Raw genomic sequence first — 25,704 nt, 5'->3', positions numbered from 1 at the left:
AATACAGGTTGACGTTGAGAACCTGACTCATCTTGGGTTATAGGCAGAGATGACTCCTCGAGAAACTGTGTTCTCAGACTGATGGTGAGTGGGGAGCTCCTTTCAGAAAAGAGTAGACCTGAGCCAGGAAGGGTGGCACATCCCTGTAATCCCAGCACTCGGGAGGCTGACGCAGGAGGATTGCTCCAAGTTTGAGGCCAGCCTGGACTACACAGTGAAACCCTGTTTCAAAAAAAAAAAAAAGAGTAGACCCGAGAGGTGCTGGGAGATGCTAAACATTGCCTCAGCTTTACTGTGGTGCATTAGAGACTAGACAAGAGACACAAACCCACATTCCAATCCCACCTTTACCACTTTTTGTATAGCTGGCTGTCCTTGGGTAAGTCATTTAACATCTCCCATCTTCATCCTTCTCATCTGTGATACATGAATAGTGCCTCCCTGTGCCTCCAGAAGGGTCATTAGAAGGATTAAATGAGACAATTCGTATAAAGCATCTAAGAGTCTGATGCACAATAGGTTCTCATTCCATTGGGCCATTGCTGGTCCCTTTCTATAGCAGAGCTGCTGCTGTTCCTCCCCCTCCTTCCCTTCCCCTCCCCTTTCCTCCCCCTCCCTGCACTGGCCCATCAGAATTAGAGATGAAGTTGTGTATGTTTGTGCCCAGCGAGACAGGCAAACCTAAGTGCAGATGGATGTTGTCCAGTCTTATCAGGTGGAGGAGGAGGATTTACAGTTAACTCAAGCTTGTGATGTACGAATGAGTTACAGGAAGTAAAGGGCTCTGTTAACCCTGCCGGTGCTTAGGCCTTAGCAGGTTTTAGTGAGAGGTCAGTGTGGGTGCAAAGGGGAGCCCTGCTCACTCAAGTCTCTATCAGGAGTCCCTTAGGTGCCCACCCCGGGTTGGGCGAGGGGGATCCTGTGGGGGAACTACTTCAACAAGGAGCCACTTTGATAGCTAACATGGAAACAAGGTGTGATGAGGGCCATGCTGGAACTGAGTGCTGCGGTGACAGAATAACGTGGAGCCCATGCAGAGGGGAGACCTGGAATTCATGTCCATCTGAGCCTCCTTCCTGCTCCGTGTCTGCAGGCTGGTAGAGTGGCAGTGGTGGTCCCTGCATCCTAGCAGGCTGTTCTCCTTTCTTCTGGGTTGAACCTCAGGCCTTGACTGCAGTGAGGAGCCTCTGAGCTGTCCAGCCTTCCCTGGCTCTGCTCTGGCTAGAAAACCCTTCTCTGTCTTGGGATTATAGCATCACATTCTCAGAATGTTGAGCCGAAAGCCCAGTCATCAGGACTACCCTTCCTGCCCTGTCGCTTCATGTTCATTCCTCAGTCTCAGTTCTTTATGTGTAAAATCCAGCTCGTACTGCCTGCCTTGCAGGCTGTTCTCAAGGATTCAATGAACCACTAAAACACTAGTTCTCTGCCTGTAATGTGCATGCACACAAGGTGCCCGGAGCCCTGGTTTACACGTAGGTTTTGACTGATTCAACAAGTCTGGGGCGGGGCCTGAGAGTCTGTGTTTCTAACAAGCCTCTCGGGTTATCCCAGTCCTGCCCATCCCTGGGTCACTCGTGGTGCAGTGAGGATGTAGAGTGTCAAAGTGTGGGCACATGCAAAGTGCTCACTGGACATCCAACCCCTTCCCTTTCCTGCCCAGCTGAGGCTGCAACAGCGCCACTGCCATTGATGGTGTTACTGCTGTCAGGAAAACAGTGTGAATGTCAGGAGGATGTAATTGATGTGGTAGGCACTGAGCTAAGTTCCTGAGTGCATTATCTCCATTGACCCTCCTTCCAGTTTGGTAAAATAGGTATTATGTACTAGCAGGGAAGCTGATCACAAAGAGGTGAAAGACGTTCCCTAAAGTTGGAAAGTTGCAGAAGCGATACTTTACCCAAGCAGGTCCATGTTGGAAGACACATCAGCCCCTCTCTGTTGTCCCTGTCTGTACAGGGCTCACCTGGAGGCCACAGGTGGGGATGGTGACTGAAAGGGTTCAGCAAGCATGGTGGATATTGAACGAAAAAGCCAAGAGCTTTTCCAAACCCAGGCTCCTCCATTGAAGCATTTCCTCAGCCCTGGGCATTCTTAAATGAGAAGAGACTCAATCCTGTTTTCCTCCCCTAAGTGGATGCCTTTTATTCCTCCTCCTTAATTGAAGTCTGGCCATTGCTGGTTGCCATGGCAGCAGCCAAAGCGCTCATCTCTCTGTGGCTTGGCTCTGTCCATGACCAATGGGAGGCCACCTTTCCCGCACATAGCAGGGACATGGAGTGTCAGGCTGTTGTGTTTTGGTAGCTGTGGGAGGAAAGGAAGTGAGACAGGAGGGAGAAAGGGTTTGTCTGCTCCCATGAGGAGTCTCCCTGCATTGATGGGTCTGTGAAATCCCCAGACTATTTCAAGCCATTTAATCAAAGAGGCAGCAGCAACAGTGCCCGCGGTGAGCACTGTCTTTGAGTCTCCTGTGGGCCAGGAGCTCTGTGTGCAGCATCTCATTTAATCCTCAGCGTGAGTACCCACATGGCCTCCATTGTACAGATGAGGGATCAAGGACCTGGAAGGCTGGGTGACCTACCAGGTCATCTAGCAAGTAGGTGGACAAGCTTGGACTGCAGCACAGACTTGGCTTCCTTTGTGCTATGCCCCCTCTGAAGGACCTAGATTATGGACTGAGCGGAATGTGTGGGCTGCCTTCCACAGGCCAGAGTTCTACCATGTGCTCCACCTACTACTTGGCCGCTAAGCCGTGTGTCATGCAGCTCAGGCTCTGTCAATGCAGCCTGCTTGCCAGGCCCCGTAGTTGGCCATTACAACAGCTCCCTTGTTCCTTGTGCCTTGTCTGTACTCACTTGCCAAAACCCCAGCCCTGTCAAATAAACTCTGCCCCTCCTCCTCCCCACCTGTGCAACTGGACAACAGCACACAGGGCTACACTGGGTGGCACCCTTTAAAAATTGTCATTGCGGTTGTCCTGCAAGCCACACATGGTGCCTAGCTATCAGACAGCAGCTGCCTGGCCCGTTTTCTCTGCCACTTACACAGCGTCTAGTTCGCCCTTCTTCTCTCGGTGAGGGAGTGGAGGAGTCTGAAAAGAGCGCTCACCGGCCCACCCCACGGGTAGCTGCTTTTACGGCGCCCACTGTTCCTCCAGTCTGTAAGGATGGACCTTCGCGCTCCTGCCCACTGGCAGCCTCTCCACCCCCTCCCTCTCCAGGACGTCACTATAACAGTCGTTCTCTCGCTCTCTCTTCCGTCTTCAGCTTTCTCTCCTCAACGGGATCCAGACTCCTGATACACCAGCGTCCTTATTTCTCCCATGGCCCTGGCCTGTCCGCTGCCCTGGGCCAATTCTTTGCCTTATCTTTCTTGATAGGCTTTTCCCTTAGCTTCCCCAACACCTCTCTCTCCTAATGTTCTTCGCAGGTGACTAGCTTTTCCCTGGGTCTTGGGTGCTGATTCTGCCTCATTCCCCTGACCTGTCTGTGCTCTCCTCCTTTCCTCATCACTTCCTTGGTCATCTTACCCTCTTGCCCAGCTTCAAACACTTTCCTTGGTGTACGCCTCCAGTCTGGGCCTCTCTACTGTTCCCCAACTTCGTATCTCTGCTCCTATTCCACATCTTCTGTTACACATTTCATGAGCACCTCAAATCAGGGTGGCCTCAAGAGTGTCCCTGACATGTTGTCCTGTCTTCACTGTCTCGGTGGATGGCAGCCCCGTGACCACTCTCTTCTTCCACGCCCCATCCTTCAGCTTCCCCTCCTAAAGGTCCCAGGCTCCATCTGCTTCTCCCATCATCCCCTGACCCAAGTCCTCTGTCACCTCCTGTCTGCATGATTGCAGCAGTCTCCTCCTGGGTCTCCTCACTTCTGTCTTTTTCTCTCTTCCTTTCTTTCCCAGTAGCCAGAGTGAGACTCCGTAACTGCCAGTCAGTCCATGGCGTATCCCTAGGAAACCTCAGGATGGCTGTCTCTACCTTGTGTCCACACCTGGCTGTCTGGCCTGGCCTCAGCGAACCTCTAGCATTTGACCCCTTCTTCTCCCTCTGAGTTCATCCCTAGAACTCTTCCACTAGCCTCTTTGTTCTCCTTGAATACCCAGCACATTCTCTCATGGAGGCTTTTGCTGTGGCCCCTGGCTAGAATTCCCTTCTTCCCAATGGGCATAGCAGGACTAGCCCCTCACCTCATTCTGGAATCCACCCTGATGTCACCTCACAGTGGTCTTCCTTCCTGGCTCTTTGAAGTCCTATTCCCCTCTCCACCATCTAGTTCCCTTCTGTCTCCTCTCCTTGGATTATTTTTCTCTATAGCAATTTTTTTTCACCTAATATTTACCTGTATCTCACAGAATTTAGGGTACATGTTATCTTCACATTTTACCAAGGTGCAGTTTATTCGCGGTGGCAGTGACAGCTTAATTGGCAACTCTTTTCCTTAGCGGTGCATAAAATAATAATGTACATTATAACTGATAACATCTTCAATGAAACACAATATAGAGTTTGCTTATTGATTTGCTTATGTAATTCTCTCAGACTTGAAAGTCAGCTCATGAGGGCAGGGGTTTTCATCTGTACTTTATTTTATTTTATTTTATTTTATTTTTTGGTACCAGGGATTGAACTCAGGACCTAGCGCTTTCGAGGCAGGCAGCAGAACCACTGAGCTAAATCCCCGGCCCTTCATCTGTACTTTAAATCCTGCTGTATCCTCAGCACCCAGAGCAGTGCCTTGCAATTAGAGGCTATTTGGTAAATTTGTATGTGTTCGATAGATGAATGACTGAGTGTATACAAGTGCCTTTCATCTAGTTTGCAGAAGTAAATGATAGTTATACCTATGAACCAGCCCCTGGAGCTAGTATATCTTGTTAGACTTACTAATAATGTGATCTAGGTATCATACCTCAAAGCTCTTTTATGGTCCCTCCCCCTTGTAGCTGTTCTGAATTATAGTATCCACTGTGTTTGTTCTCCCAAGAAACCATGAGCCCCCTGGGTAAGAATCATGTACTACCTATTTCTCTGGCTGCAGAGACTGTGAAGGGCTCAAAGAATATTTGTTAAATGAATAGATGATTAATACACACGTTTGTGTATATTTACCTTTATTCTGGTACCTACAATACTTCAAATGTTTAACACCTGAATTGACTATAATCTTCCCAATAGCTCTACAGGTAGGAGCTATTCCCCCTACTTTCCAGAGGGAGAGGCTGATACCACACAAGGAATGTATCATATTAGACTGGCTTCCTCCCTGCTCAACCTTGTCCTCCCAGAAATAACCTGTAGCCACTCAGATTTAGCATCGTCCATACCGTGCTCTGATGCAGGTTGAGCATCCCTATCCAAATTACTAAAGACTAGAAATGCCTTAGATTTCATATGTTTTCAGATTTTGAAATATTTGTATCTGCATAGTAAGATACAAATGAAGATAGGACCCAAGTCTAAACAGGAAAATTATTGGTTTCATATACACCTTATACACATAGCCTGAAGGTAATTTTACAGAATATTCTAAAAAATTTTTTGTGCCTTCAAAATGATGTGGAATTTTCCACTTATGGCATCATGTTCATGTTCATGAAGTTTTGGAATTTGGAGTACTTTGGTTTATGGATTTTTGGATTAGAAATGCTCAGCCTATAGAAGGAGAAACTAGAAGGGAGGCTGTCAAGTGAATTGAAGAACACTTCCCTGCCAGGCAAAGCAGTGCACCTCTGCAGTCCCAGTTCCTTGAGAAGCTTGAGGCTAGAGAATTGCAAGTTTGAGGCTACCCTGGACAACTTAGACCCTGTCTCAATTTTTTTTTTAAAAAGCTGAGGATTTAGCTCAAAGGTAAATCACTTAAAAGTCCTTTCTTCAACCTAGGTGCCATCGTGAGCCATGGACTGGCTACAGGCTCACTTTGACACAGTCACTGGTGTGTGGTAAAGAAGCAAAGGGTGTAGGGGCGGGGGGCAATGAGTTAAATCCCTAATCTGACAAGAGCTCTTCAAAAAAAGGACCTAGTTACAAAATTAAACCTCTGAGGAATATTAAAGTTAGTTTATAGGTCTTTCAACTAAGGATGTTCAGGAAAAAATATTAAATTACTTGAATTAATTCCTTTCTCTATGGGGTTATATTTAATAGGTTAATTTGTTGGAGCTCGTTTTCTCATATATGATTCAAAGAAAAACTCTAAGAAGGACTTGCTAATGAGAAATCCAGCTCTTCCCCTTCCCTCCCATCTACCTTAGATAAGGAGCCATTTTGATTGTTTCTTCTTTCTGATGTTTCCTGTTTCACAGATGATTATTGATCAGCATTTACCCCACCCCCACCCCGCACCTCAAACATGGTGCGATAAAATTATCTTCTGTTTTTCATTTCTTATACAAAAAAAATCATACTGAATGTTCTGTTCTGTTCCATTCAGTTTTTTCCCTTAACAATATACCCTGATGGTCTCTCTGCATCAGGACAAAGAACTCATCTTTGACATAACTATATAATATTCCATTTGGTGGACCTTTATTTCAAATCTTGTTATTACAGAGGGAACCAAAACAAACATTCTTGTTTCTGGTTTATTTTGTACTTGTGCAGGAGTATCTATGGAATAGACATTTACACGGAAGATTGCTGGGTCCAAGAGCAAAAGGCACCCATGTTTTGTCTAAATGTTGCCACATTCCTTCCCTAAGGTTTCTGCTATTTTACATTCCCACCAGGAAGGTGAGAGATTAGCTGTTTCCTCATACCCTTACTAACAACTTGTTGTGTCAGCTTTTTAGATCTTTGTAGATTTGGTATGGGAGGAATGATAGATGGTTTTTCAGCTCACTTGTCCTTACTTGGTTGATGTTGAGTTGCTTGGAGAATGATAGTTCCTAGAAAGTGGGACCTTGTGGGAACCATCACAAAACTTAATGCCAAGTATGACTAGCATGGGAAGGGTACTCAATGCTAAAAAAATCAACTCAACTAAGAAAAGGACAAAGAAATTGAATAGACATTTCTCCAAGGGTGATATACAAATGGCAACATGCACCTGAACAGATGCTCACAATCACTAATCATCCAAGAAATACAAGTTATAACCACGGAGATGCCATCTTATACCCATGAGCCTGATGGCTATCAAAAACCCACACAGAAAATAATTATTAGTGTAGATATATCGAAACTGGAACTCTAGTGCATTGTTTGTGGTGTTACAATGTGAAAAACAGTATGGAAAGACAGTATAGAAGACCCTCAAAAAATTAAAAACAGGGTTACCATATCATCCATCACAGGCATGATGGTGCATGCCTATAATTCCCAGCATTTGGGAGGCTGAGGCAGGAGGATCACCACAAGTTCAAGACCAGCCTGGGCTACATGATGAGTTCAAGGCCAGCCTGAATCTCATAGCCAGACTACGTATCAGAAAAATAAATAAATAAATAAAAATAACAAACCATATGAACCAGCAATCCTACTTCTGGATGTATATTCAAGCAGGGTCTCAGAGAAATATTTTCGCATTCAAGTTATAGCAGCACTTCATAATAGGTAGAAGTAACTCAAATGTCCATAAGATGGATAAAAAGTAGTGTATATACATGCAATGGAATATGATTGCATAGGAAGTATCAAAAGTAGTAAAGTTCATAGAAACAGAAGAATGAGATTACCAGGGGCCGAGGGAAAGAGCGAAGGGGGAGCTGTTTAACAAATACAAAATTTCAGATTTGTAAGATTAAAAAGTTCTAGAGATCTGTTTCACAACAGTGTGAGTATGCTTAATACTATGGAATGGTATGCTTCAAATAAAAGATGATACATTTATGTCATGTGGGGTTTTTTAATTACAGTTTTTAAAAAAGATAACAGGATAGATGCTTAGTAAAGCATCTATTTGGCAAGTGAAGGCTTGGGATGTAGTTCAATGGTAGAGTACAGGTTTAGGATGCACAGGGTCCTGAGTTAAGTCTTCAGCACACACCTGTAATCCTACCTCAGAAGACTTGAGCCTAGGAGTTCAAGTCTAGCCTGTTCAGCGTGGCAAGACCCTGTCTCAAAACAACAAAGAAAAGGTTTTATGAATGAGTGAGCCAATAAATGATTAAGTTACTGGAAATAATTAACACTCAGTTCTTTTCTCTTCCCAGGGAGCCCCTATCTTACCTGCCGTGGTGTTTTCCACATTGTCCCCAGAGCTCAATTCTTAGGACATTGACTCATACTCTGCTCTCCTCCATCCCCAACAGGGAGGTGCCCAGATCAGCCTGGCTGAGGTCTGCCGGTCCGGGGAGAGGTCGACTCGCTGGTACAACCTCCTGAGCTACAAATACTTGAAGAAACAGAGCAGGGAGCCCAAGCTGGTGGGAGCCACAGGCCCCACTGCAGGGCCTGAGAGCACGGTGAGCCCCGCTCGGTTTGTACGAACCCTGCACATGTGCAGCACCCGGATGGGTGGAGCGAAAGCCCCTCCTGGATGGAGACTGCTGGTCAGGTAGAAGCTGATGCTGATGCAGCAAGAGGGGCTGAAGAGCTTGGGGAGGGCTCTTTCCGCAGAGCCAGGGCACTCCACATCTGCAGCTTGCACTTTCTGCTTCTGTATTTTGCTTTCCTGTTATCTCTTGCCTAATAAAAACCTTAATTCACAGTTAGTAAAAAATGAAGTACAAGGACTGAGGGCTGTAGGTCAGTGGAAGGGCATTTGTCTATAAGTGCAGGACCCTAGATTCCATTCTCAGAGCTGCCAAAAAAAGGAGAAACGAAGTAGAGAAGGAAGGACAAGACTGGAAGGCAGTAAATTAATCTTTCTTGAAACACTGGTGTGAAGTCCATTGTGGAAAGTATATGAGAGGCAGCAGGAAGTCAAGGGAAGGACAGTTACAAGATGCCTGGTTGGGCTACAGGAGTCAGGCATGTCACCTCTCTGAGCCTCTGTGGTGGTTTTTGTGTCTAATTTGAGCCTTTCAAAGTTGTTATGAGGCTTTGAAGAAACCCATGTAAACAGCACTTTGTGTTGTCAGGCATGATGGTGCACACCTCTAATCCCAGCACTCAGGAGGCCGAGGCAGGAGAACCACTAGTTCAAGGCCACCCTGGGGTACATAGTGGGATCCATCTCAGACATCTCAGAAAACCAAAACGTAGGCTGAGTGTGGTGGTCCACGCCTGTAATCCCGGCGCTTGGGAGGCTGTGGCAAGAAGGTGGGCTATATAGTTCAAGGCCAGCCTTCGCTACATAGACCTCTCAGAAAAACCCAAAAGCAAACAAACAAAAAACCCAAAACCTAAAGAAGGAAACAAACAAAAAAAGAAAAGAGCATGTGATATAAGGGTTTAATAAACAGCAATTGTTCCATTATTATTTTTGAGGTTCCTGAAAATTTTATATTTGCCTATCTCTGAAAAAAATATATTTGTTTTACTGCAGTATACTTTAGTCTGACACTATCCTTAAACTATTCCCTGACCTTGCAAGGCCCACACCTACTGGCCAACAGCCTGGCCAGGCCTCGGTGGAGACAGGAAGCGGCCCCTGCAGGGTCTTGACCACATCCAGAGTCGGCTGGGGAGGGGGCGGTCAGGTAGTCTTCTAAGTCTACCCTAGGTCTTCTCTCTGTAGACTTTGGACAGTCACTGCCCAGAACTTCAGTGGAAGGCATGGGCTGTGTCATTTAGGTAAAGATAAGGATAAGGATTAAGTCCGTTTCCTTTTTCTCTTCTTCCTCCTTCTCCCTTTTTTCCCATCATCATCATCTCTACACCTTTCACATCCATCTTTGTCCCGTTTATTATGTGCAGTATACCAAGGCTGAAACAGATTAACCCAGCTCCATGAAGACATTCACCCAATAAGCAACAAAGCTAGTCACAAACCCAGGACTCTCTCTCTCCAGAAAGGAGACAGCGAGCTGGTGAAGTCTTGAGGACGCCTCTCCTTTCTAGAACATGACCTTGGGAAAGTAACATTGACCCTAGCACACTAGTTTCCTCCTTGCCATATCCCAAGGGAGCGGTAATCCCAACCTATCCTGGTGGCTACATGATTAAATAAGATGCTGCATGTAATCTGTCTTTGTACTTGGCATAACCAGGACTCAGTTGCTATTAGTTCCTTCTTCCTTCTCTGAAAAGAAAGCATCAGGAGTTCCCCAGGCTCTTCCCCACACTACTCAGCGTCACTGCAGATTCATCAGGTGTTCAGGAAACCAGAGGTTTTTGTCTACATCACCTGCTGCTTACTGAGTGCCGACTATGTGCTGGGGCCTTTTCTGCATACCTTGTATAGTTCAGATCAGCTGAACTTCATAGTGACCTTCTCTAGTAGTTACTAGAAGAAACTGAGTCTCAGAGAGTTTAGATAATTCCTTCAAGTCCCACAAGCTTCCTCACGAAGACACTGTGTAGATGTTTTCCTCCGGGAAGCCTTCCCTGACTGCAGCCTGCTTCTGTGTTCCCAGACACACAATGCTCGCTTTCCTCCTAGTCCTCCTTGTATTGTGTTATTGATGGATCACCCTTTGGTCTCCACGGTCTCCTTACTGTCCCAACTGTAATTCCCTATCTGCTGAACATAGCTGTCTTCCAAAATGCTGCTGAGTAGGTCCACTCATGCAGGAGTGATTTCCCTGGCGAGCTGCCAGTTAGAGGAAAGAAGACTGTGGATCTTTTATGTGACCTTGGGTGAGATACTTGACTACTCTGATCTTCCGCTTTGCGCTCATTCCATGGGGGCCAGTCCATGAAGCCACAGCTGACCCTTCAGCCTTTGTCTCTGCAGGATGCTGTGTCTGCCCTGTTGGAACAGACAGCGGTGGAGCTGGAAAAGAGGCAGGAGGGAAGAAGCAGCACACAGACATTGGAAGACAGCTGGTGAGTGAGTGTCTTGGCTTGGACCAGTCTCAGGGATGAGCTCCCCAGACCCCAGGGCAACCAAGAGAATCTCTGCAGGCAAGAGACAGGAGAGCCAGGGACAGTGGTTCCTAAATTCCCTTCCCAATTTGTCATTTTGCATTCCATGAATCACCCACGCAGGATCATGCCTAATGTTATTTTCTCGATGCACCAACACTTATTTTGGTTTTTAAAAAAATTAACTGGATTTGATATTACGATAAAAGGAAGATTTGTATCCTTTGCCATCAATACAAGATTCTTCAGTAAGGAATGCATTTGACAGCTAGGATCAGAGAGCAGAAATTCCAGTTGTACGTAGAAGGTCTTTTCTGACTTAAAATGAAGAATTGGAAGAAGCAGTTGAATTTGGTTCCTGGAACCCAGGCTCCTCCTCTGTATCTGCAGTGCTGTTTTCACCGTGAGGCTTCCGTTATCAAGGCTGCTTTATAGCCCGAGTTGGCTGCACCAATCAGGTGGCCGTCAGGCAGGAACAAGAAGAGATGGGAGTGAGTTTGTGCACCTTTAACCAAGAGATGTTTCTCAAAATGGCGCACAGCTTCTCATTGGCTTCTCATTGGCTTCTTGGCCTGTCTAGCTGCAAGGGACATTGGGAAATGAGGGCCACTGACTGGGTACCAAACTCGAGTTGCTCTTACTAAGGAAAAAAGTGAGGATGGATGTTGGGTAGGCTGTGAGCCGAGTCTGCCTCAGAAGGTAGCTGTGGAAAATTTAGTGTAATGAAAATAAAAGTGTCATTGACGTCTAGCTAGAGAAATTGCTTGCTAAGCCTGAAAGCTTCTCTCTCTGTACTAAAAAGGAAGTGAGCAAGTGTTGTAGCAATGTTCACGAAGTGCTATGCCAGAGGGGCTTTCTCCTTGATGGAATCAGAATGTCTGGAAAGAACCGAAAAGGATACAGTGTTCTCGCTCTGTGGTTCAGTGCTGCTTAATTCCTTGCATACAGACAGAAAGGTCCCATCACACACTTTAAGAAACAGTGACCTCCAGGAGCGGTGGTGCTCACCTGTAATCCCAGCACTCTGGGAGGCTGAAGCAGGCAGATCGCAAATTCAAACCTGACTAATTTGGTCAATTTAGTGACTTAGCATAACCCTGTCTCAAAACAAAAATAAAAATTGAAAAAGGGCTGGGATGTAGCTCAGTATAAAGGCCCTGGGTTCAGTTCTGAGTAGCACAAACAAGCTGTAATATACACCAGGGCTTGGATCCTGCTTCATTTTTTGTATAATCTTAACACAATTTTAATTTTTTAGTGGACATAATTGTACAAATGTATGGGACACAGTATCACGTTTTGATGCATGTATACATTGTGTCATGATCACAGGCTAAAATCTATCACCTCAAACTTTCATTGTTCCTTTATGCTGAAACATTCAGAATCCTCTCTTACAGCCATTCTGGCACATTGACTGTGGCCATCCTACTTTCAGTAGCATGCAAGGACTTATTCCTCCTAGCTGATGGAAATGTTATACCATGGACCAATCTCTCTCCATTTCCCCCTCACTCTCCCCTCTTCAGCCTCAGGTAACCACAGTTCTACTTTTTTCTTTTATGAGATTGACTGTGTTATATTTCATAGACAAATGGAAGCACACATACTGTATAGTATTTGTCATTCTGTACCTGCCTTCTTTCTCCTAACATAATAACCTCCAGGTCCATCCATGTGTTCACAGATGACAAGATTTATACCTGAACAGTATTCCACTTATATATATAAAGCATTCATATATATAGAAAATCATATTTTCTTTATCCATTCAATAGTTGATGGACACTTAAATAGCCATGATCGCATATCTCACCTATTGTGAATCTCAGCTATTGTGTAATAAAGGTTTGCATGTAACTTTTATTGTAATATATTCACAGTATAACGTACGTATGGAAAAGTTCATGTAATGTACACAGCTCAGTGAATTTTCAGGAGCCAAACTACCAGCACCCAAACCAGGAGGCAGAGCATTACTATTACTGTGGGAGCCTAGTGTTTGCTTCCTCCATTCAACTGTGCCCAACTCATTCTCACCTTGCCCGAGCCTCACCTACAAGCTGGGAGACAATACTGACTCTATAGGGTTACAGGAGATGAGTAGGGGAAGCCACTGGTGAAGATTAAATGCAATGCATACAGCAGGCATGCGATACATGATAGAAAGTATTATAGGAAAAAGAGAAGCAAAACTGCTAACTGACCTCTGGAAAGCAACAGGGTAACTCCCACCTAAGAAGTGGCCACAGCTGGAGGATCCTGCTCTTTGGAGAAAGTACATAGCCTGAAGTACAGGGGCTGTGAGTTCACTCAGATACGGATTTGGAGGCTGGCTCAGCCAACTTCCTGTGGAGTCCTGGGGCTAGGGTGATCCTAGCATTAGGAGGTTTAATCGATCTGTGGGTGATTCTCTTGTGCAGCCTGGACTGAGAACCAGAACTCTAAACCTCTGATTCCTCATCAGTGAAACAGATTTAAAAATCAGCCACTATGCCTTGGAGTATCCTACAGATTCAATACAATTATGCGTGATAAGTACTTAACACAGACTCTGACCCAGAGGAAGCAGTTGGTAACTTTCATATTATTATTGTTATGCCCTCCAATTATATATTTAGTCTCAGATGGAGGCTTCCCTTAATAGGTTTGACTCCAGAGATCGCCAAATGGTTTGTTTTGTTTTGTTTTGTTTTTTGGTACCGGAGATCGAACTCGGGACCTTCTGCTTGCAAGGCAGGTGGCGGAATCACTGAGCTAAATTTCTGGCCCTGCCAAATGTTTTCTGGAAACAGCCAATAGTAAATACTGTCCACTTCACCGGCTGCATCTGGCATGTTTACTCAAGTGTGCTTCTGCAGTGTAAAAGCAGCCATAAACATCAGGGAAACAAGTGACCGTGTCTGGGTTCCATTGATGCTTCATTTCCAGAGACTGAAATTTGCATTTCATATCACTTGCACCTGTCATGAATTATTCTCCTTTTGGTTTTTTTTGCAGCCATTTAAAAATACAAAAACCATTCATAGCTTGAACTGTCCAGAAAAAAAAAAAAAAGCAGCAGGCCAGATTTGGTTCACAGGCTGTGGTTTGTTGAGTCCCATTTTATTCTTTTACTATTTCTTCATGTGATAAAAGAGTATAGTGAGGTTCCTGGAATTTTTGTATGTCCCTTTGTTTGTTTTAGGGTTCTCCACATTGTCTTAATCTCTTTCTCTCTCCTGCTCCTTTGCTGTCCCTCTCTGGCACTGCTGTGCTACACCCAACTATAGTTCACATGGGCGAAGGTCTGGTGCCAGAAATAGGCCCAGGACCTGTCTCCTAAAACCCTGGCACAAGATCAGTGGCTCTTACCAAATTCCAAGCTCATGCTGAGACTTTTCAAGCCATATCCTAGCAACCACCTTCTGTTCTTTCTCCCTTTGTGGCCCCCATCTCCCCACCCCCTGCCATTCAAACCTCCCAGCTTCTGACTTACAAAGAGGGCTGGGATCCCTGTGCTGCTCTAGCAGGTCTGTCCATCTGCGGCCCCTGCCCCCAGGCCGAGCCTGCTTTGGTCCTGAGTGCCAGCCTTCTGGGCCTGCTTAGCTGTGGGCTCCCAGGTGGGGGTCCCTTGCACACCAGCTCTCTGTTCCAAGTTACGCTCCTCCTTCAGCACCAAGACCCTCAATGTCATTGTTACCCCCTCTATTTACAGTATTTGGGTTTCTTCAGTTCATATAATAGGAAAACATTTTTTTAAAGATCCAGAAGCAAAACAGAATTAAGAGTATTAGAAAATTTAGGTGAATCTGTTTATAAATCCCTGCAAGAGGGAAAAATCTTCATTTTGCCCCCTTGGGAACTTGTGGGTGAGTGGGTGTCAGTGGCAGATGTCAGTGAGCGGCATTGCTGGGTCCCAGGACTCATGTGCTTTACATTTTAGTAGACATAGTAGAATAGTTTTTATTTTATTTTATTTTATTTTTTGGTACTGGGAGTAGAATAGTTTTTAAATAAGATGGTACCAGCATAGTAAATGCTCCCTCCAGCAACAACTGAGAGTATCTTTAACCTATACTCCCGGGACACTTGTTTTAATCAAAATACTATTCTTTTTTTTTTTTTTTGGTACCAAGGATTGAACTCAAGTCCTCATGCTTGCGCAGCAGGCAGTGGCACCACTGAGCTAAATCCCCAGCCCCAAAATACTATTCTTAATCAAGAATACATTCTTTTTTTTTTCTAGTGTCAGGGATTGAACTCAGAACATTGCATTTTCGAGGCAGGCCTGGCGCCCCTGAGCTAAATCCCTGGCCCTTGTGTTTTTTTTTTTTAACTTTTAAATTTTTTCAACAGATGTTGCTAACCTGCCTTCATAGTGTAAATTGTGTGCTCTTCTTTGTACTCCCTGCAGGGATATTCCGGTTTCCTAAACTGTACCTTCACCAGCACTTGATTTTATTAATTTTTTTTTCCACCACTGCAATGGGTGAAAGATGTTCTCTCTTTTAATCATTTTTCTGTTTACAACTGATATTGAGTGAGTTCTTTTCCCCTGTCCTTAAATACTTTTAGAGTCATAATCACAGGTCTAAGGATGTAGCTCAGTGGTAGGGCACTTGCCTAGCATGCTCAAGTCCCTTTGCTTGATCCTCAGCACCACCCAACATTAAAAAAAAAGAATACAAACTCACAGTCAAATCGAAGAGATCTAAGGGTCCAGTGGTACATGCCTATACAATCCCATCTACTTGGGAGGCTGAGACAGGAGGATCACAAGGTTGAGGCCAACCTGGGCAACTTAAACAGAGACTGTGTCTTAAACAAATAAAAAGAGCTAGGAGCTGGGGATGGTGGGACATGCTGTAATCCCAGTACTCGGGAGGCTGAAGTAGAACGATTACAAGTTCAAGGCCAGCCTGGGCATTTTAGTGTCCCAAAATGTCCCAAAATGAAAAACTCAAAAGGACTAGAGATGCAGCTAAGTGGTAGAATGCCTGCCTCATATGTGAAAGACCTGGGGGAGGGAGACAGGGAGCAGAGACTCCTGTACTGATCGAGTACATGGTGGAATTGGATAATTGTGGACAGGAAAACTGCCTCTACACCTTAACAGCCTGTGGTATTGGACAAGGTCTGGCGGCCCTCTGCTCCTCCCTCACTTTAAGTCTGTAAAATGTCAATGAGCTCCTTGAGTGCTATTCGAAGGTCATAGCATTGCACAGAGAGTTTATGAAACCCTCATTAAGTGCTGGCGAGTGTGGCTCCTGCAGAATTCTCTGTGGAAAAGTTTCTGTAAATTCACATGCTCAGGGGCTCCTCTATTAGAAGGTAGAGAGGCCTCTGGGGCCTGGGAGGAAGAGCAAAGTCCCCATCTAATCACAGTTTGGTAGTGGAGATCCAAGGTTCTCCTCCATGAGAGAATCCTCAGGGAGATTTTGTGTTTACCAAAGCCTCATTGAGCCAGCTAACTAGATGTCAAGTTTTCTGCCTTTGGCTGGAATTCTTCCAGCACAGTGTGGTAACACCGGCTCATGCTGGTTAGAAGCCTGGCAGTTATGTACATCTTTGAACAGTCAAGATGGGAATAGAGATAAATGACTCCGGAACACATGCAGTCCATTTGTCACACCAAATCGTTCTAACCCTGGAGTCCAGAGGACAGTTATGAAGGGTATCACCAAAGGTCGACACTCTTCGGGAAATGGTACTAGAACAATTGGATGTCCACATGGGGAAAAATTGACTTTGAAGCCTGTTTCACTTCATGTTCAACAGTTAATCTGAAATGGGTCATAGAAGAAAACAAACTATAAAACTTCTAGAAGAAAATGTAGAAAATTTTTTGCACCTTTGAGGAAGGCAAGACATACAAAGCACAAACTATGAAATGTATAATAGATAAATAGGACTTTATCACAATTTAAAACTTCTGCTGTTTGGAAGATACCACTTAGACAATATTTGCTCTGCTTACACCTGACAAAAGATCTCTGTCTTGAATAGATATTGATTGCTTACAATTTAATAGAAAAAAGACAGCCCAATTTTTTTTTGAGGGGGTGGTACCAGGAATCGAACTCAGGGTCTTGCACTTGCCAGGCAGGCACGTCGTTGCTGAGCTACATCTTCACCCCTGACAACCCAATTTTTAAAGGGTCTAAAAATTCTAACATGCTTTGCAAATGAAAATGAGTGGTTAATGCCTGAAAAATTTCTTAACAAGAAAATGTACATTAAAGCCCCGATAAGATGCAATTGTACACCCACTAGGATGACTAGATTTAAATTTAAAAAGTGCTGGGGCATAGCTCTCTACTAGAGCTAACTCAGGGTTCAATCATGAGCATCTCAAAAAATAAATTAACTAAAAATGAATACCGGGCCGGGGATTTAGCTCAGTGGTTCCTCCGCCTGCCTCGCAAGCACAAGGTCTCAAGTTCAATCTCCAGTACCCCTCATCCTAAAAAAGAATATCAAGTGTTGATATAGAACTGGAACTGTCATTAAATTAATGGTGGGACTATAAATGAAAAAAATCCTTTGGAGACATTTTGTAATTTGTCAGTTTCCTAAAAGGATATGCTCACACTTACTGTGTGGCCTGATAATCCTACTCTTTCTTTTTTCTGTTTTTGGAGCCCAGCACTAGTGATTGAATTCAGGGTTCCAAGCATGGCAGGCCCCTTCCGCAGAGCAACATGACTTCCTCAGCAGTTCTGGTCTTAACTGTGTATCTGTTATGAGCTTCACTGTGTTCCCCAAATTCCTATCTTGAACTCCTAACCTCTGATATCTCAGAATGAGACAGTATTTGGAGCCACAGCTTTTAAAGAGGTAATTAAGGTAACATAAATCCTCTAAATTTAGAGGAGACCTAATCCAGTCTGCCTGCTGTCTTTGTAAGAAGAGAAACTTTGGAGCCAGGCCTGGTGGCACAAGCCTGTAATCCCAGCTGCTTGGGAAGCTGGGGCAGGGAGATGATGAGTACATTGCTAGCCTGGGGAAAAGACCCTTCTCAAAAAAAAAAAAAAAAAAACCAGGCGTGGTGGTGCACACACATGTACTTCTAGCCCTCTAGGAGGCTGAGATAGGAGGGCTGCGAGTTCAAGGTGGCCTGGGCAACTTAGCAACTGAGGGAGACCCTGTCTCAAAATTAAAAATAAAAAGAGCTGGAGATATACAAAGACCCATGGTTTCAATCCCCAGTACCACAAAGAAAAAGAAAAAGAAGGAGGAGTGGGAGGGAAGAGGAGGAGGAAATCCGGACACAGAGGGACACCAGGATGTATGAGAACAAAGCAGAGACCTTGTGAGGACACATTGAGAAGGTGACCATCTGCAAGCCAGGAGAAACCAAACCTGCTGATACCTTGATCTTAGATTTTTCAGCCTCCAGAACTATGAGAAATAAAGTTCCATTGGTGAAGCTATCCAATCTGTGGTATTTCATTTCAGCAGCCCTAGCCAACTAATATAATATCCAAGAAATGAAAACCTATATCTAATACAAAGATTTACATGTGGATGTTCTTAGAAGCTTTATTCTTTTTTTTTTTCTTTGGTACCGGGGATCAAACTCGGGACCTTGTGCTTTCAAGGCAAGAAGTAGTGGCTAAGAAATGGAAGCAATCCACATGTCCTTCAACTGACACAACTGATTCAATTGATGCTAAGCAAGTCACAGTATAATCCACCAAGTGGAATATTACTGAGCCATTAAAAATAACTGAACTACTGATACATGTAGGAACTTGGTGAACTTCAAAGTCAAAGAAACCAGAGACAAAAGAATATACACTGTTTGGTCCCACTTACATCAAAGTCTAGAAAAATCACATCTGATCAACAGAAAGCTCATGTGCGATTGCTTGGAAGTAGCAGGGGAAATTAGGTGGCAAGGAGTATAAGGGACTGCTTTAGGGTAATGAAATGTTCCTTATCTTGAGTGTGGTTGTGCTTATACAATTGAGTACAATGGTCAAAACTCGGCAGACTATACAGTGAAAATGTATTTTGTTGTATTTAAATTACATCTCACTAAAAGTGATTTTATTGTGGTGCTGGGGATCAAACCCAGGGTATGGCACATGCTAAGGAAAAGCTCTGCCACTAAGCTATATCCTCAGCCATAAATTAGGGGTTTTTAAAATAAACATATTCTTGATCATGAAGAGGCTTGGAAGCCATGCCCGGGCTGCAGTTCAAGACAGAGGAGTGGAGGCAGAGTGGTTTTCAAGTGGATAACCAAAGTGTCTTCTCACCACAGGAGGTACGAGGAGGAGACCATTGAGAACGAGGGAGCGGATGAGGAGGAGGAAGAGGATGTTTTCGCTGAGAAGGCCTCCCCAGACGCGGATGGGTACCTGGCGGTGAAGGTAGGAGGAGCTGCCATTCGGCTTGGTAATGGGGAAGTTACCACTAGTCCTCAAACGTAAGCAGCCGGAAAAGATTCGTCCTGTCTCTGAATGGCCACCTGCAGTAGCTTGTTTAGGAGCATCCCCTCCTGTACTTCGGGTCATTCTGGTGACAATGAACCAGGAGGGCTGACTTGACCCTTCTCTTTTGCCTCCTGTGCCTTCCCTATTTCTCTGGATGTGTGTTATGCTGTGCAGTCGTATGAATCTCGCCTCCAGTCCTGGCTGTGTAGTCTGAGGCAAAGGACTCATCCCTGTCTGGCCTGCATTCCCTCCTGTCTCAAATGGACCCAGTATCACCGGCCTTGAAGACAGGTTCAGAGGCTTTGAGGGAATGTGTTTCTTGATTTGAGTGTGCTCAAAGTATGATGGGAAAAAGAAGTCCAGTCAGGTTCCTGCACTTCCTGTTTCCCTGCTGCACTCGAATGTGGTAATAGGTTAGATTCATTTTCCACAGAGGCCCCTGTGTTCTTCCCACCTGCAGCAAGGTTGCAACTTGAGTGCCCATCATATCTGATCCAGATATGACTATGATATGGGCTAGAGCTGCAGGTTGTCCCCCAAATGTGCCTGGCCGTGAGGCCCTGGAGCAGAATTTGGGCCATCATCCTTCTACCTCCTCCACACCCAGGCATCTCTGCAGCTCTTCAGCCAGAGAGGGCACCTTCTTCCCAATCACAAAATGTCCCATTCAGGATAAGGAGTCCCTGCCTTTAGGTGTTTATCTTTTACTGGTGCCTGCAGTGCATGATAATGGGAAACCTGTTACCCTTGCTTTCAGAAGAGGTTTGCTGGCCGCCTGCATAGTTCCCAGAAAGCATTGGTAACTCTGGGAGAGGGCAGTGGAGACCTGGAGTGTGGTTCTGTCAAAATCTGGCCTGTCCATGGGCCAGGGATGTAGCTCCGTGGTTCCGCTGCCTGCCTTGCAAGCGCAAGGACCCAAGTTCGATCCCCGGTACCAAAAAACAAACAAACAAAATCTGGCTTTTCCATAAGTCTGGAGGAGGCAAAGTCCAGCATGTTAAGACTTGAGGTCCCTCTGCTGATCCTGTGAGTCTGTCTGGGCACCATCCTGGCAAGGCTGGACTGACGGACCCAGCAGGGCTCAAGTGAGGAAGCCCTGTGGGACAAAGACAAAGTGGCAAGTCACTGAGTAGACTTCCGCTGAGGGATGGGACTGGGGACACTGGTGGCCTCAAGGCTGTGGCTTTTCCCTCAGGTGGACAAGGAGACCAACACAGATGCTGTGATCCCATCCCCCACAGTGGTGCGGCCCAAGGACCGGAGGGTGGGTGCCCCTTCTTCAGGGCCATTTCTTCGAGGGAGTACCATCATCCGCTCCAAGACCTTCTCGCCTGGACCCCAGAGCCAGTACGTGTGCCGGGTAAGCAAGCGTTCGGCCCTTTCCTCCTCCCTGAGGTCACCCAGAGCACCCCATTCTCAGTGCAAGCCCGATGGCTCTCATGTGGCTGTGTCTCCTCCTGCAGATTAACCGAGCCTCAGTTTCCTTATGGGGGATTCACAGATCTATTTCCTAGGTTGGGTTTTGTTCATTGATTGGTCATTGTGATTATTTAATGACCACAGGAAAATAACATGTCATCAAATAAGCATTTCACAAGCAGTAGGTAGAGGAAGAAGTTACTTTTAAAGTGCTGTTAAAGCCCCAGCACTGCAAAATGCATACATACAATAAAGAATAAAGAAATAGTATCAGCGTGCATACCAAAAACTGGAAGGTTATATACCAAAATATCAATTGTACTTACTTCTGTTTAGTGATTAAATACTTGTCTTCTTATCTTTTTTGCTTTGTTTTGTTTTTGTTTTTCTTCCTCAGTGCTTAAATTGAACCCTGGGCTGTATCTCTGACCATTTAAAGTTTTATTTGGAGACAGAGTCTTGCTAAATTGCCCAGGCTGGCTTCAAACTTATGATCCCAGAATGCTGAGATCATAAGCATGTGCTTCCATGCCCTATTCTTGTCTTCTCTTTTGTCTACTTTTTGGAAACACGATTATTTTTGAAACAAACAAACAAAAAAAAGGTACTAGCTAAAGAGATAGCTATTAAATCCCTGGAGTTAGGTGTCCAAAAAGCCAAGCAGGGCACCCAGCAGCCAAGGTCTGAACCCTGAAAAAGGTCCGGCCAGGATGACAGCCTAGGAGTGGAATGCTGTTTTACTTGAATACTCTTTTATCCCACTGTTCCTTCTACCTTGATATTCTCAGTGAAAATGCCTTTAAAGGGACGCTGGATGAAGATTAACTGGTGCCAAGGCAACATGAGGCTAGTAGCAGCTTTGCTTTTGAATTGCTACAAAATGTAACTGTTTTGCCACACGGAACACACTAGAAATCAAGCTTCTGGAAGGAAAACCCACCTGCCTTGCTTTCAGTGAATTAGACAGGGTGTTTTGGGGCTGTTTTCTGACAGCATTGTTGTAGATAAAGACTGGAAAAGGCTCAGTAGCCAGTACTTGATCAGTGTTGTTACTTTGATTCCACCAACTTATTTCTTATTTCTTCTGTGCACCTCTGCCCTGCCTTTCCTCACATTCTACGGCCCATGGGTGTTTCGACCCCACCTCCAGGGCAGTTCCATTTGCAGCCTCCAGATGCAAAAGGACACAGACCTGGTCTAGTATTTAGCTGCAGGTTGTTATGTCTTATTTTTTAATTGAATTTGTTGCTAACATTTCAAACCCAAGAACAGAAAGAAAAAAGCAAAACTAGGAAGTTTGACATAAAATTCCAGTTGCTTTTGAAAATAGAGGGCCTTTCTGGGGCCACAGGCCTCCCATTCTTGGCAGCACCTGGGTGCAGCTGACAGCAGTGGCCCCTGCCCTTGGGTGGGGGGCTGGAAAGCTTGCCTGCTCCCTGACCAGGCCCCTTCACCTGTTGTGGGTGCTCACCTGCTCTTGCCGCCCTGGAATGGCCTTGTTCTTCGCATCCTTTCCTGGTTGTAGAACTCGCCTACCCCTCCTGGGCCAGCCCACTTTCCTTCATTGTGCTGTGCATGGAGGATTGAAGCACCGAACCAAGTGTGAGGATCATGCTGGTTGCTAAGGGCTATAGAACCAGCCATTGCTTCCAACCTTCCACAGGGATGGCACAAATAAAATATGTGCCTTCCTTACCTGTGTACTGGGCTCAGATGACATGTCAGCATCCTTCCTTTCCTCTTCCTTCTAGAACCGTTGAATAATAAATAAGTAGAAACATAAATGGAACCTTCCTTCTTTAAGTTCCAGTACTTCATCACAGAAGGGGAAGCCTTCTGGATCCCATTCTACATATCATCCTGCCCTTTACCTGGTTATCATGGAGGAGAACAACAGTAACGGGTTCTCAGTATCTGAGTATTCTATATCCAGAGCCTCCAATTGTAAGATTGAGTAGAGCCAGGCATGGTGGTACATGCCTAGAATTCTAGAACTCAGAGGCTGAGGCAGAAGGATCACAAGTTTGAGATAAACCTGAGATACTCAACATGTTCAAGCCTGGCCTCAACAACACAGAAGAACCTTGTCTCAAAGAAACATTGAATAGAAAAGTTCATTTCTTCGTAACATGAAAATTTCACCAATGTACTGGCCTCTTATCAAATTAGTCCTCATGGAAACGTTCCAGCAATAATAGCAGCAATCCCTCCCTGCTATGTGAAGTCTAATTGTTCAAGCTTGTAAGCATCTGAAAAGATAGTGCAGTCACCACACACATTGGCTGGGAAGCTTGCAAAAGGTATGGGATTTCTTTAAGTCACTGGAGTTAATGGGGGCTTCCGGAATTCCAGGTGAAGCCTCCTACAGTTAAGCCACCTAACAACTGTGAGAGAGAAAACTCTATCACGCTTCAAACATGAATAATTACCACTGTTACGAAAATGCTGTGGCAACCAAATAGGCAGAGAAGAATGTCACTCATCAGAAAAATCCCACCGAAAGGAAATCATTCTTTTTCATCAGGATTAAGATGTAGTTGTGAGTTTGTTAAACTAGAAAATACAATAACTTTTGCATAGCGTTTTATCTTTTCCAGGTAAATATTTTTTTCTCCAATGTGTACTATAAAATTCTGGTCTCTTGTTACATAGGTTCACTTTAAATGGCCTGTTTCTGGGATTGGTATCCTCAAATAACAGGAACTTGTAGTCCCACTTATTAAATATCATTATCCTATAGCAAGCACAGTGCCAAGCATTTCCATAGCTTATTATCCGCACCAGGCTGTATGCTGCAAATCTTTAAAGAGATTCTCAGTCACTATGGATCACATCCACAGGCAGGAAGGGCCCTTCTTGGCAAAGCTGGCCCCTTGAGCCCAAATATATGTCTTTCTTATAGAATCGTACTGAATGAAGGCTATGAGAAATAGCTAACTACAACATCCTGGTTGTTTTCCTATCATTTCCCCTAAGAGTCTGTGGGCATGTAGACTCTCCTGAGGTATAATTTAACCCTCTGTTCTCAACCCACACAATGAGCACTACCAAATTCCCAACAAGGAGTGTTGGGGCTGCCCTGAGCCTCTGTTCTACTTCCCCTGCTCAGCCAGCTCCTTGTTTTCCAGGCTGTGACTGATAGCACTTCACTTCCTCCTACCAAATCCCGTACCCCTCAGCATCCCTGACTGCAAACCACAGGATATTCGGGGAAGAAATTTTGGGGAAGGAAAGTAAGTAGCTCATGTATCTATTGTGAGGTTGTCGAACTAACCTAAGAAATCAGGTAGCACCAATGCAGGCCAGGTCAGAACCAAAAGCATCTGCAGCTGGTCCCATTGTTGCCTTGGTGTTAAGTATGGTAGTCCTCGCTTCGCTGCAGTTATACTTTCAGTTGGTTCATTTTCCTGCAGTCAACTGTGGTCCAAAATTATTAAATGCAAAATTTCCAAAATAAACAACCTGTGCTGTAAATTGCATACCATTCTGACTATCATGACAGTCTCAAGCCTTCTGACTCCATGCAGTTTAGGATGTGGGTCACCCCAAATGCAGGCTACGCACGGTGTTTACACTGCCCACCCACTGGTCTCTTAGTAGCTATCACTGTTATCAGATCAGCTGTCCTGGTACCACAGTGCTTGTCTTCAAGTAATCCATTATTTGACTTAATAAAGGCCCCAAAGTGCAAGAGAAGTGTTGCTGGCAGGTAAGACATGACACAGAGAAACTGTGACATGGGTTCTGAAGTGAAGAGGTGAAAGTTCTTAGGAAAAAAAACACCTCCACAATCCTCTGCTGAGGTTGCCAAGATCTTTAGTAAGGTACTGTTAGTCTCTTTTTGTGTCTAATTTATAAATTAAATTTTATCACGGGTTTGTGTGTGTAAGAAAACACAGTCTATGAGCCAGGTGTGGAGACCCACAACTGCAATTCCCAGGATTCTAGGAGGATGAAGCAGGAGAATCACGTCAGAGCCCAGCCTAGGCAACTAAGCAAGACTCTGTCTCAAAGTAAGGCTATGTCTCAAAGTAAGGCTATGTAGGGCTCAGTACTCTCTGTGGTTTCAAGCATCCACTTGGGTCTGGGTATGTGTCCCCCGACTGATAAGGGGTGGCCACTGTACTGATGCCCCCAACAGGTTCCTTTTTCTTTTTAAGCACATGTTTGCCATGCATACTGATTACTCCACCAGGTTCCTGCCACTTTCAGCCACAGAAACTCTGGTAGCCACCACTACTGCTCACTGCCAGTGGCTTTTTTCCCCCAAGACACTGATGTGGAATGCAGCTTATTTAAAATCTGGAGGACACAGTAACAGAGATTTGGGTCCAGAGACCCACACTATGATTCAGAGCCTCGGGCAAGTGCATCTGACCGACAGACAGCCTAGTCCTGTGCCTGCCTCTGGCTGCCAGAAAGGCCAGGAAAGCAAAATGTAGGTCCTTTAAGTTTCCTAAGGGAGACAGACTTCGTTTCCCACCAAGAGTCGTGAGATGGGGGTTTCCTGTCCATAAGACGAGATTTTAAATGCTAATCAGCCACACTGTTCCCTCCTCTGTAAGAAAAGGAAACATTTGCATGTTCATAGCTGCAGAAAGGAGAACGAGAAAGTCAGAGCACTTTGCTCTAGGGTACGCAGTTACTAGGTGCAAAGTCGGAGTCCGACCCCGAAGCCTGTGTAGCCTTTCTGTCACTCAGAGCCACCTCCTGAGTGGCTTCTTTTGGCCTCCTTGGGTCCAGTTGTCATAGCCTGTCTGGCTGGCCCGACATCAGTCACATCTCTGCACAGAAGGTGTCGTCTGTTCTTCAGATGACCTGCGTCGGATGGTTAATCTTTCTGATTTGGGTCCTTGATGACATTTAAGTCAGTGCAGGTAGGGACAGTGAACTTCACTTCCTGCTGCTTTCCACACTTGTGTATTTATAAGCACAGCTGGCCCGTGTGTT

General features: G+C 45.1%; 1 protein-coding gene across 9 annotated transcripts in view; it reads left to right on the top strand.

The window, feature by feature from the left end:
• The window catches only part of Wwc1 (WW and C2 domain containing 1), a 170,273-nt gene that overhangs the window by 124,645 nt on the left and 19,924 nt on the right, over positions 1-25,704 (top strand). For all 9 annotated transcript variants that reach the window (XM_004836413.4, XM_087194506.1, XM_087194505.1 and 6 more), the window contains 4 exons: positions 8,254-8,406; positions 10,782-10,873; positions 19,164-19,272; positions 20,531-20,695. In XM_004836413.4, coding sequence (XP_004836470.2) covers positions 8,254-8,406; positions 10,782-10,873; positions 19,164-19,272; positions 20,531-20,695 — 519 coding nt within the window. The remainder of the gene's footprint in view (positions 1-8,253; positions 8,407-10,781; positions 10,874-19,163; positions 19,273-20,530; positions 20,696-25,704) is intronic.

This window comes from Heterocephalus glaber, unplaced genomic scaffold (assembly GCF_053883595.1).
Source record: "Heterocephalus glaber isolate CG9 unplaced genomic scaffold, H.glaber_assembly_v1.0 deba00001606, whole genome shotgun sequence".
Lineage (NCBI taxonomy): Eukaryota > Metazoa > Chordata > Mammalia > Rodentia > Bathyergidae > Heterocephalus > Heterocephalus glaber.
This window is presented reverse-complemented; position numbering and strand designations above follow the sequence as displayed.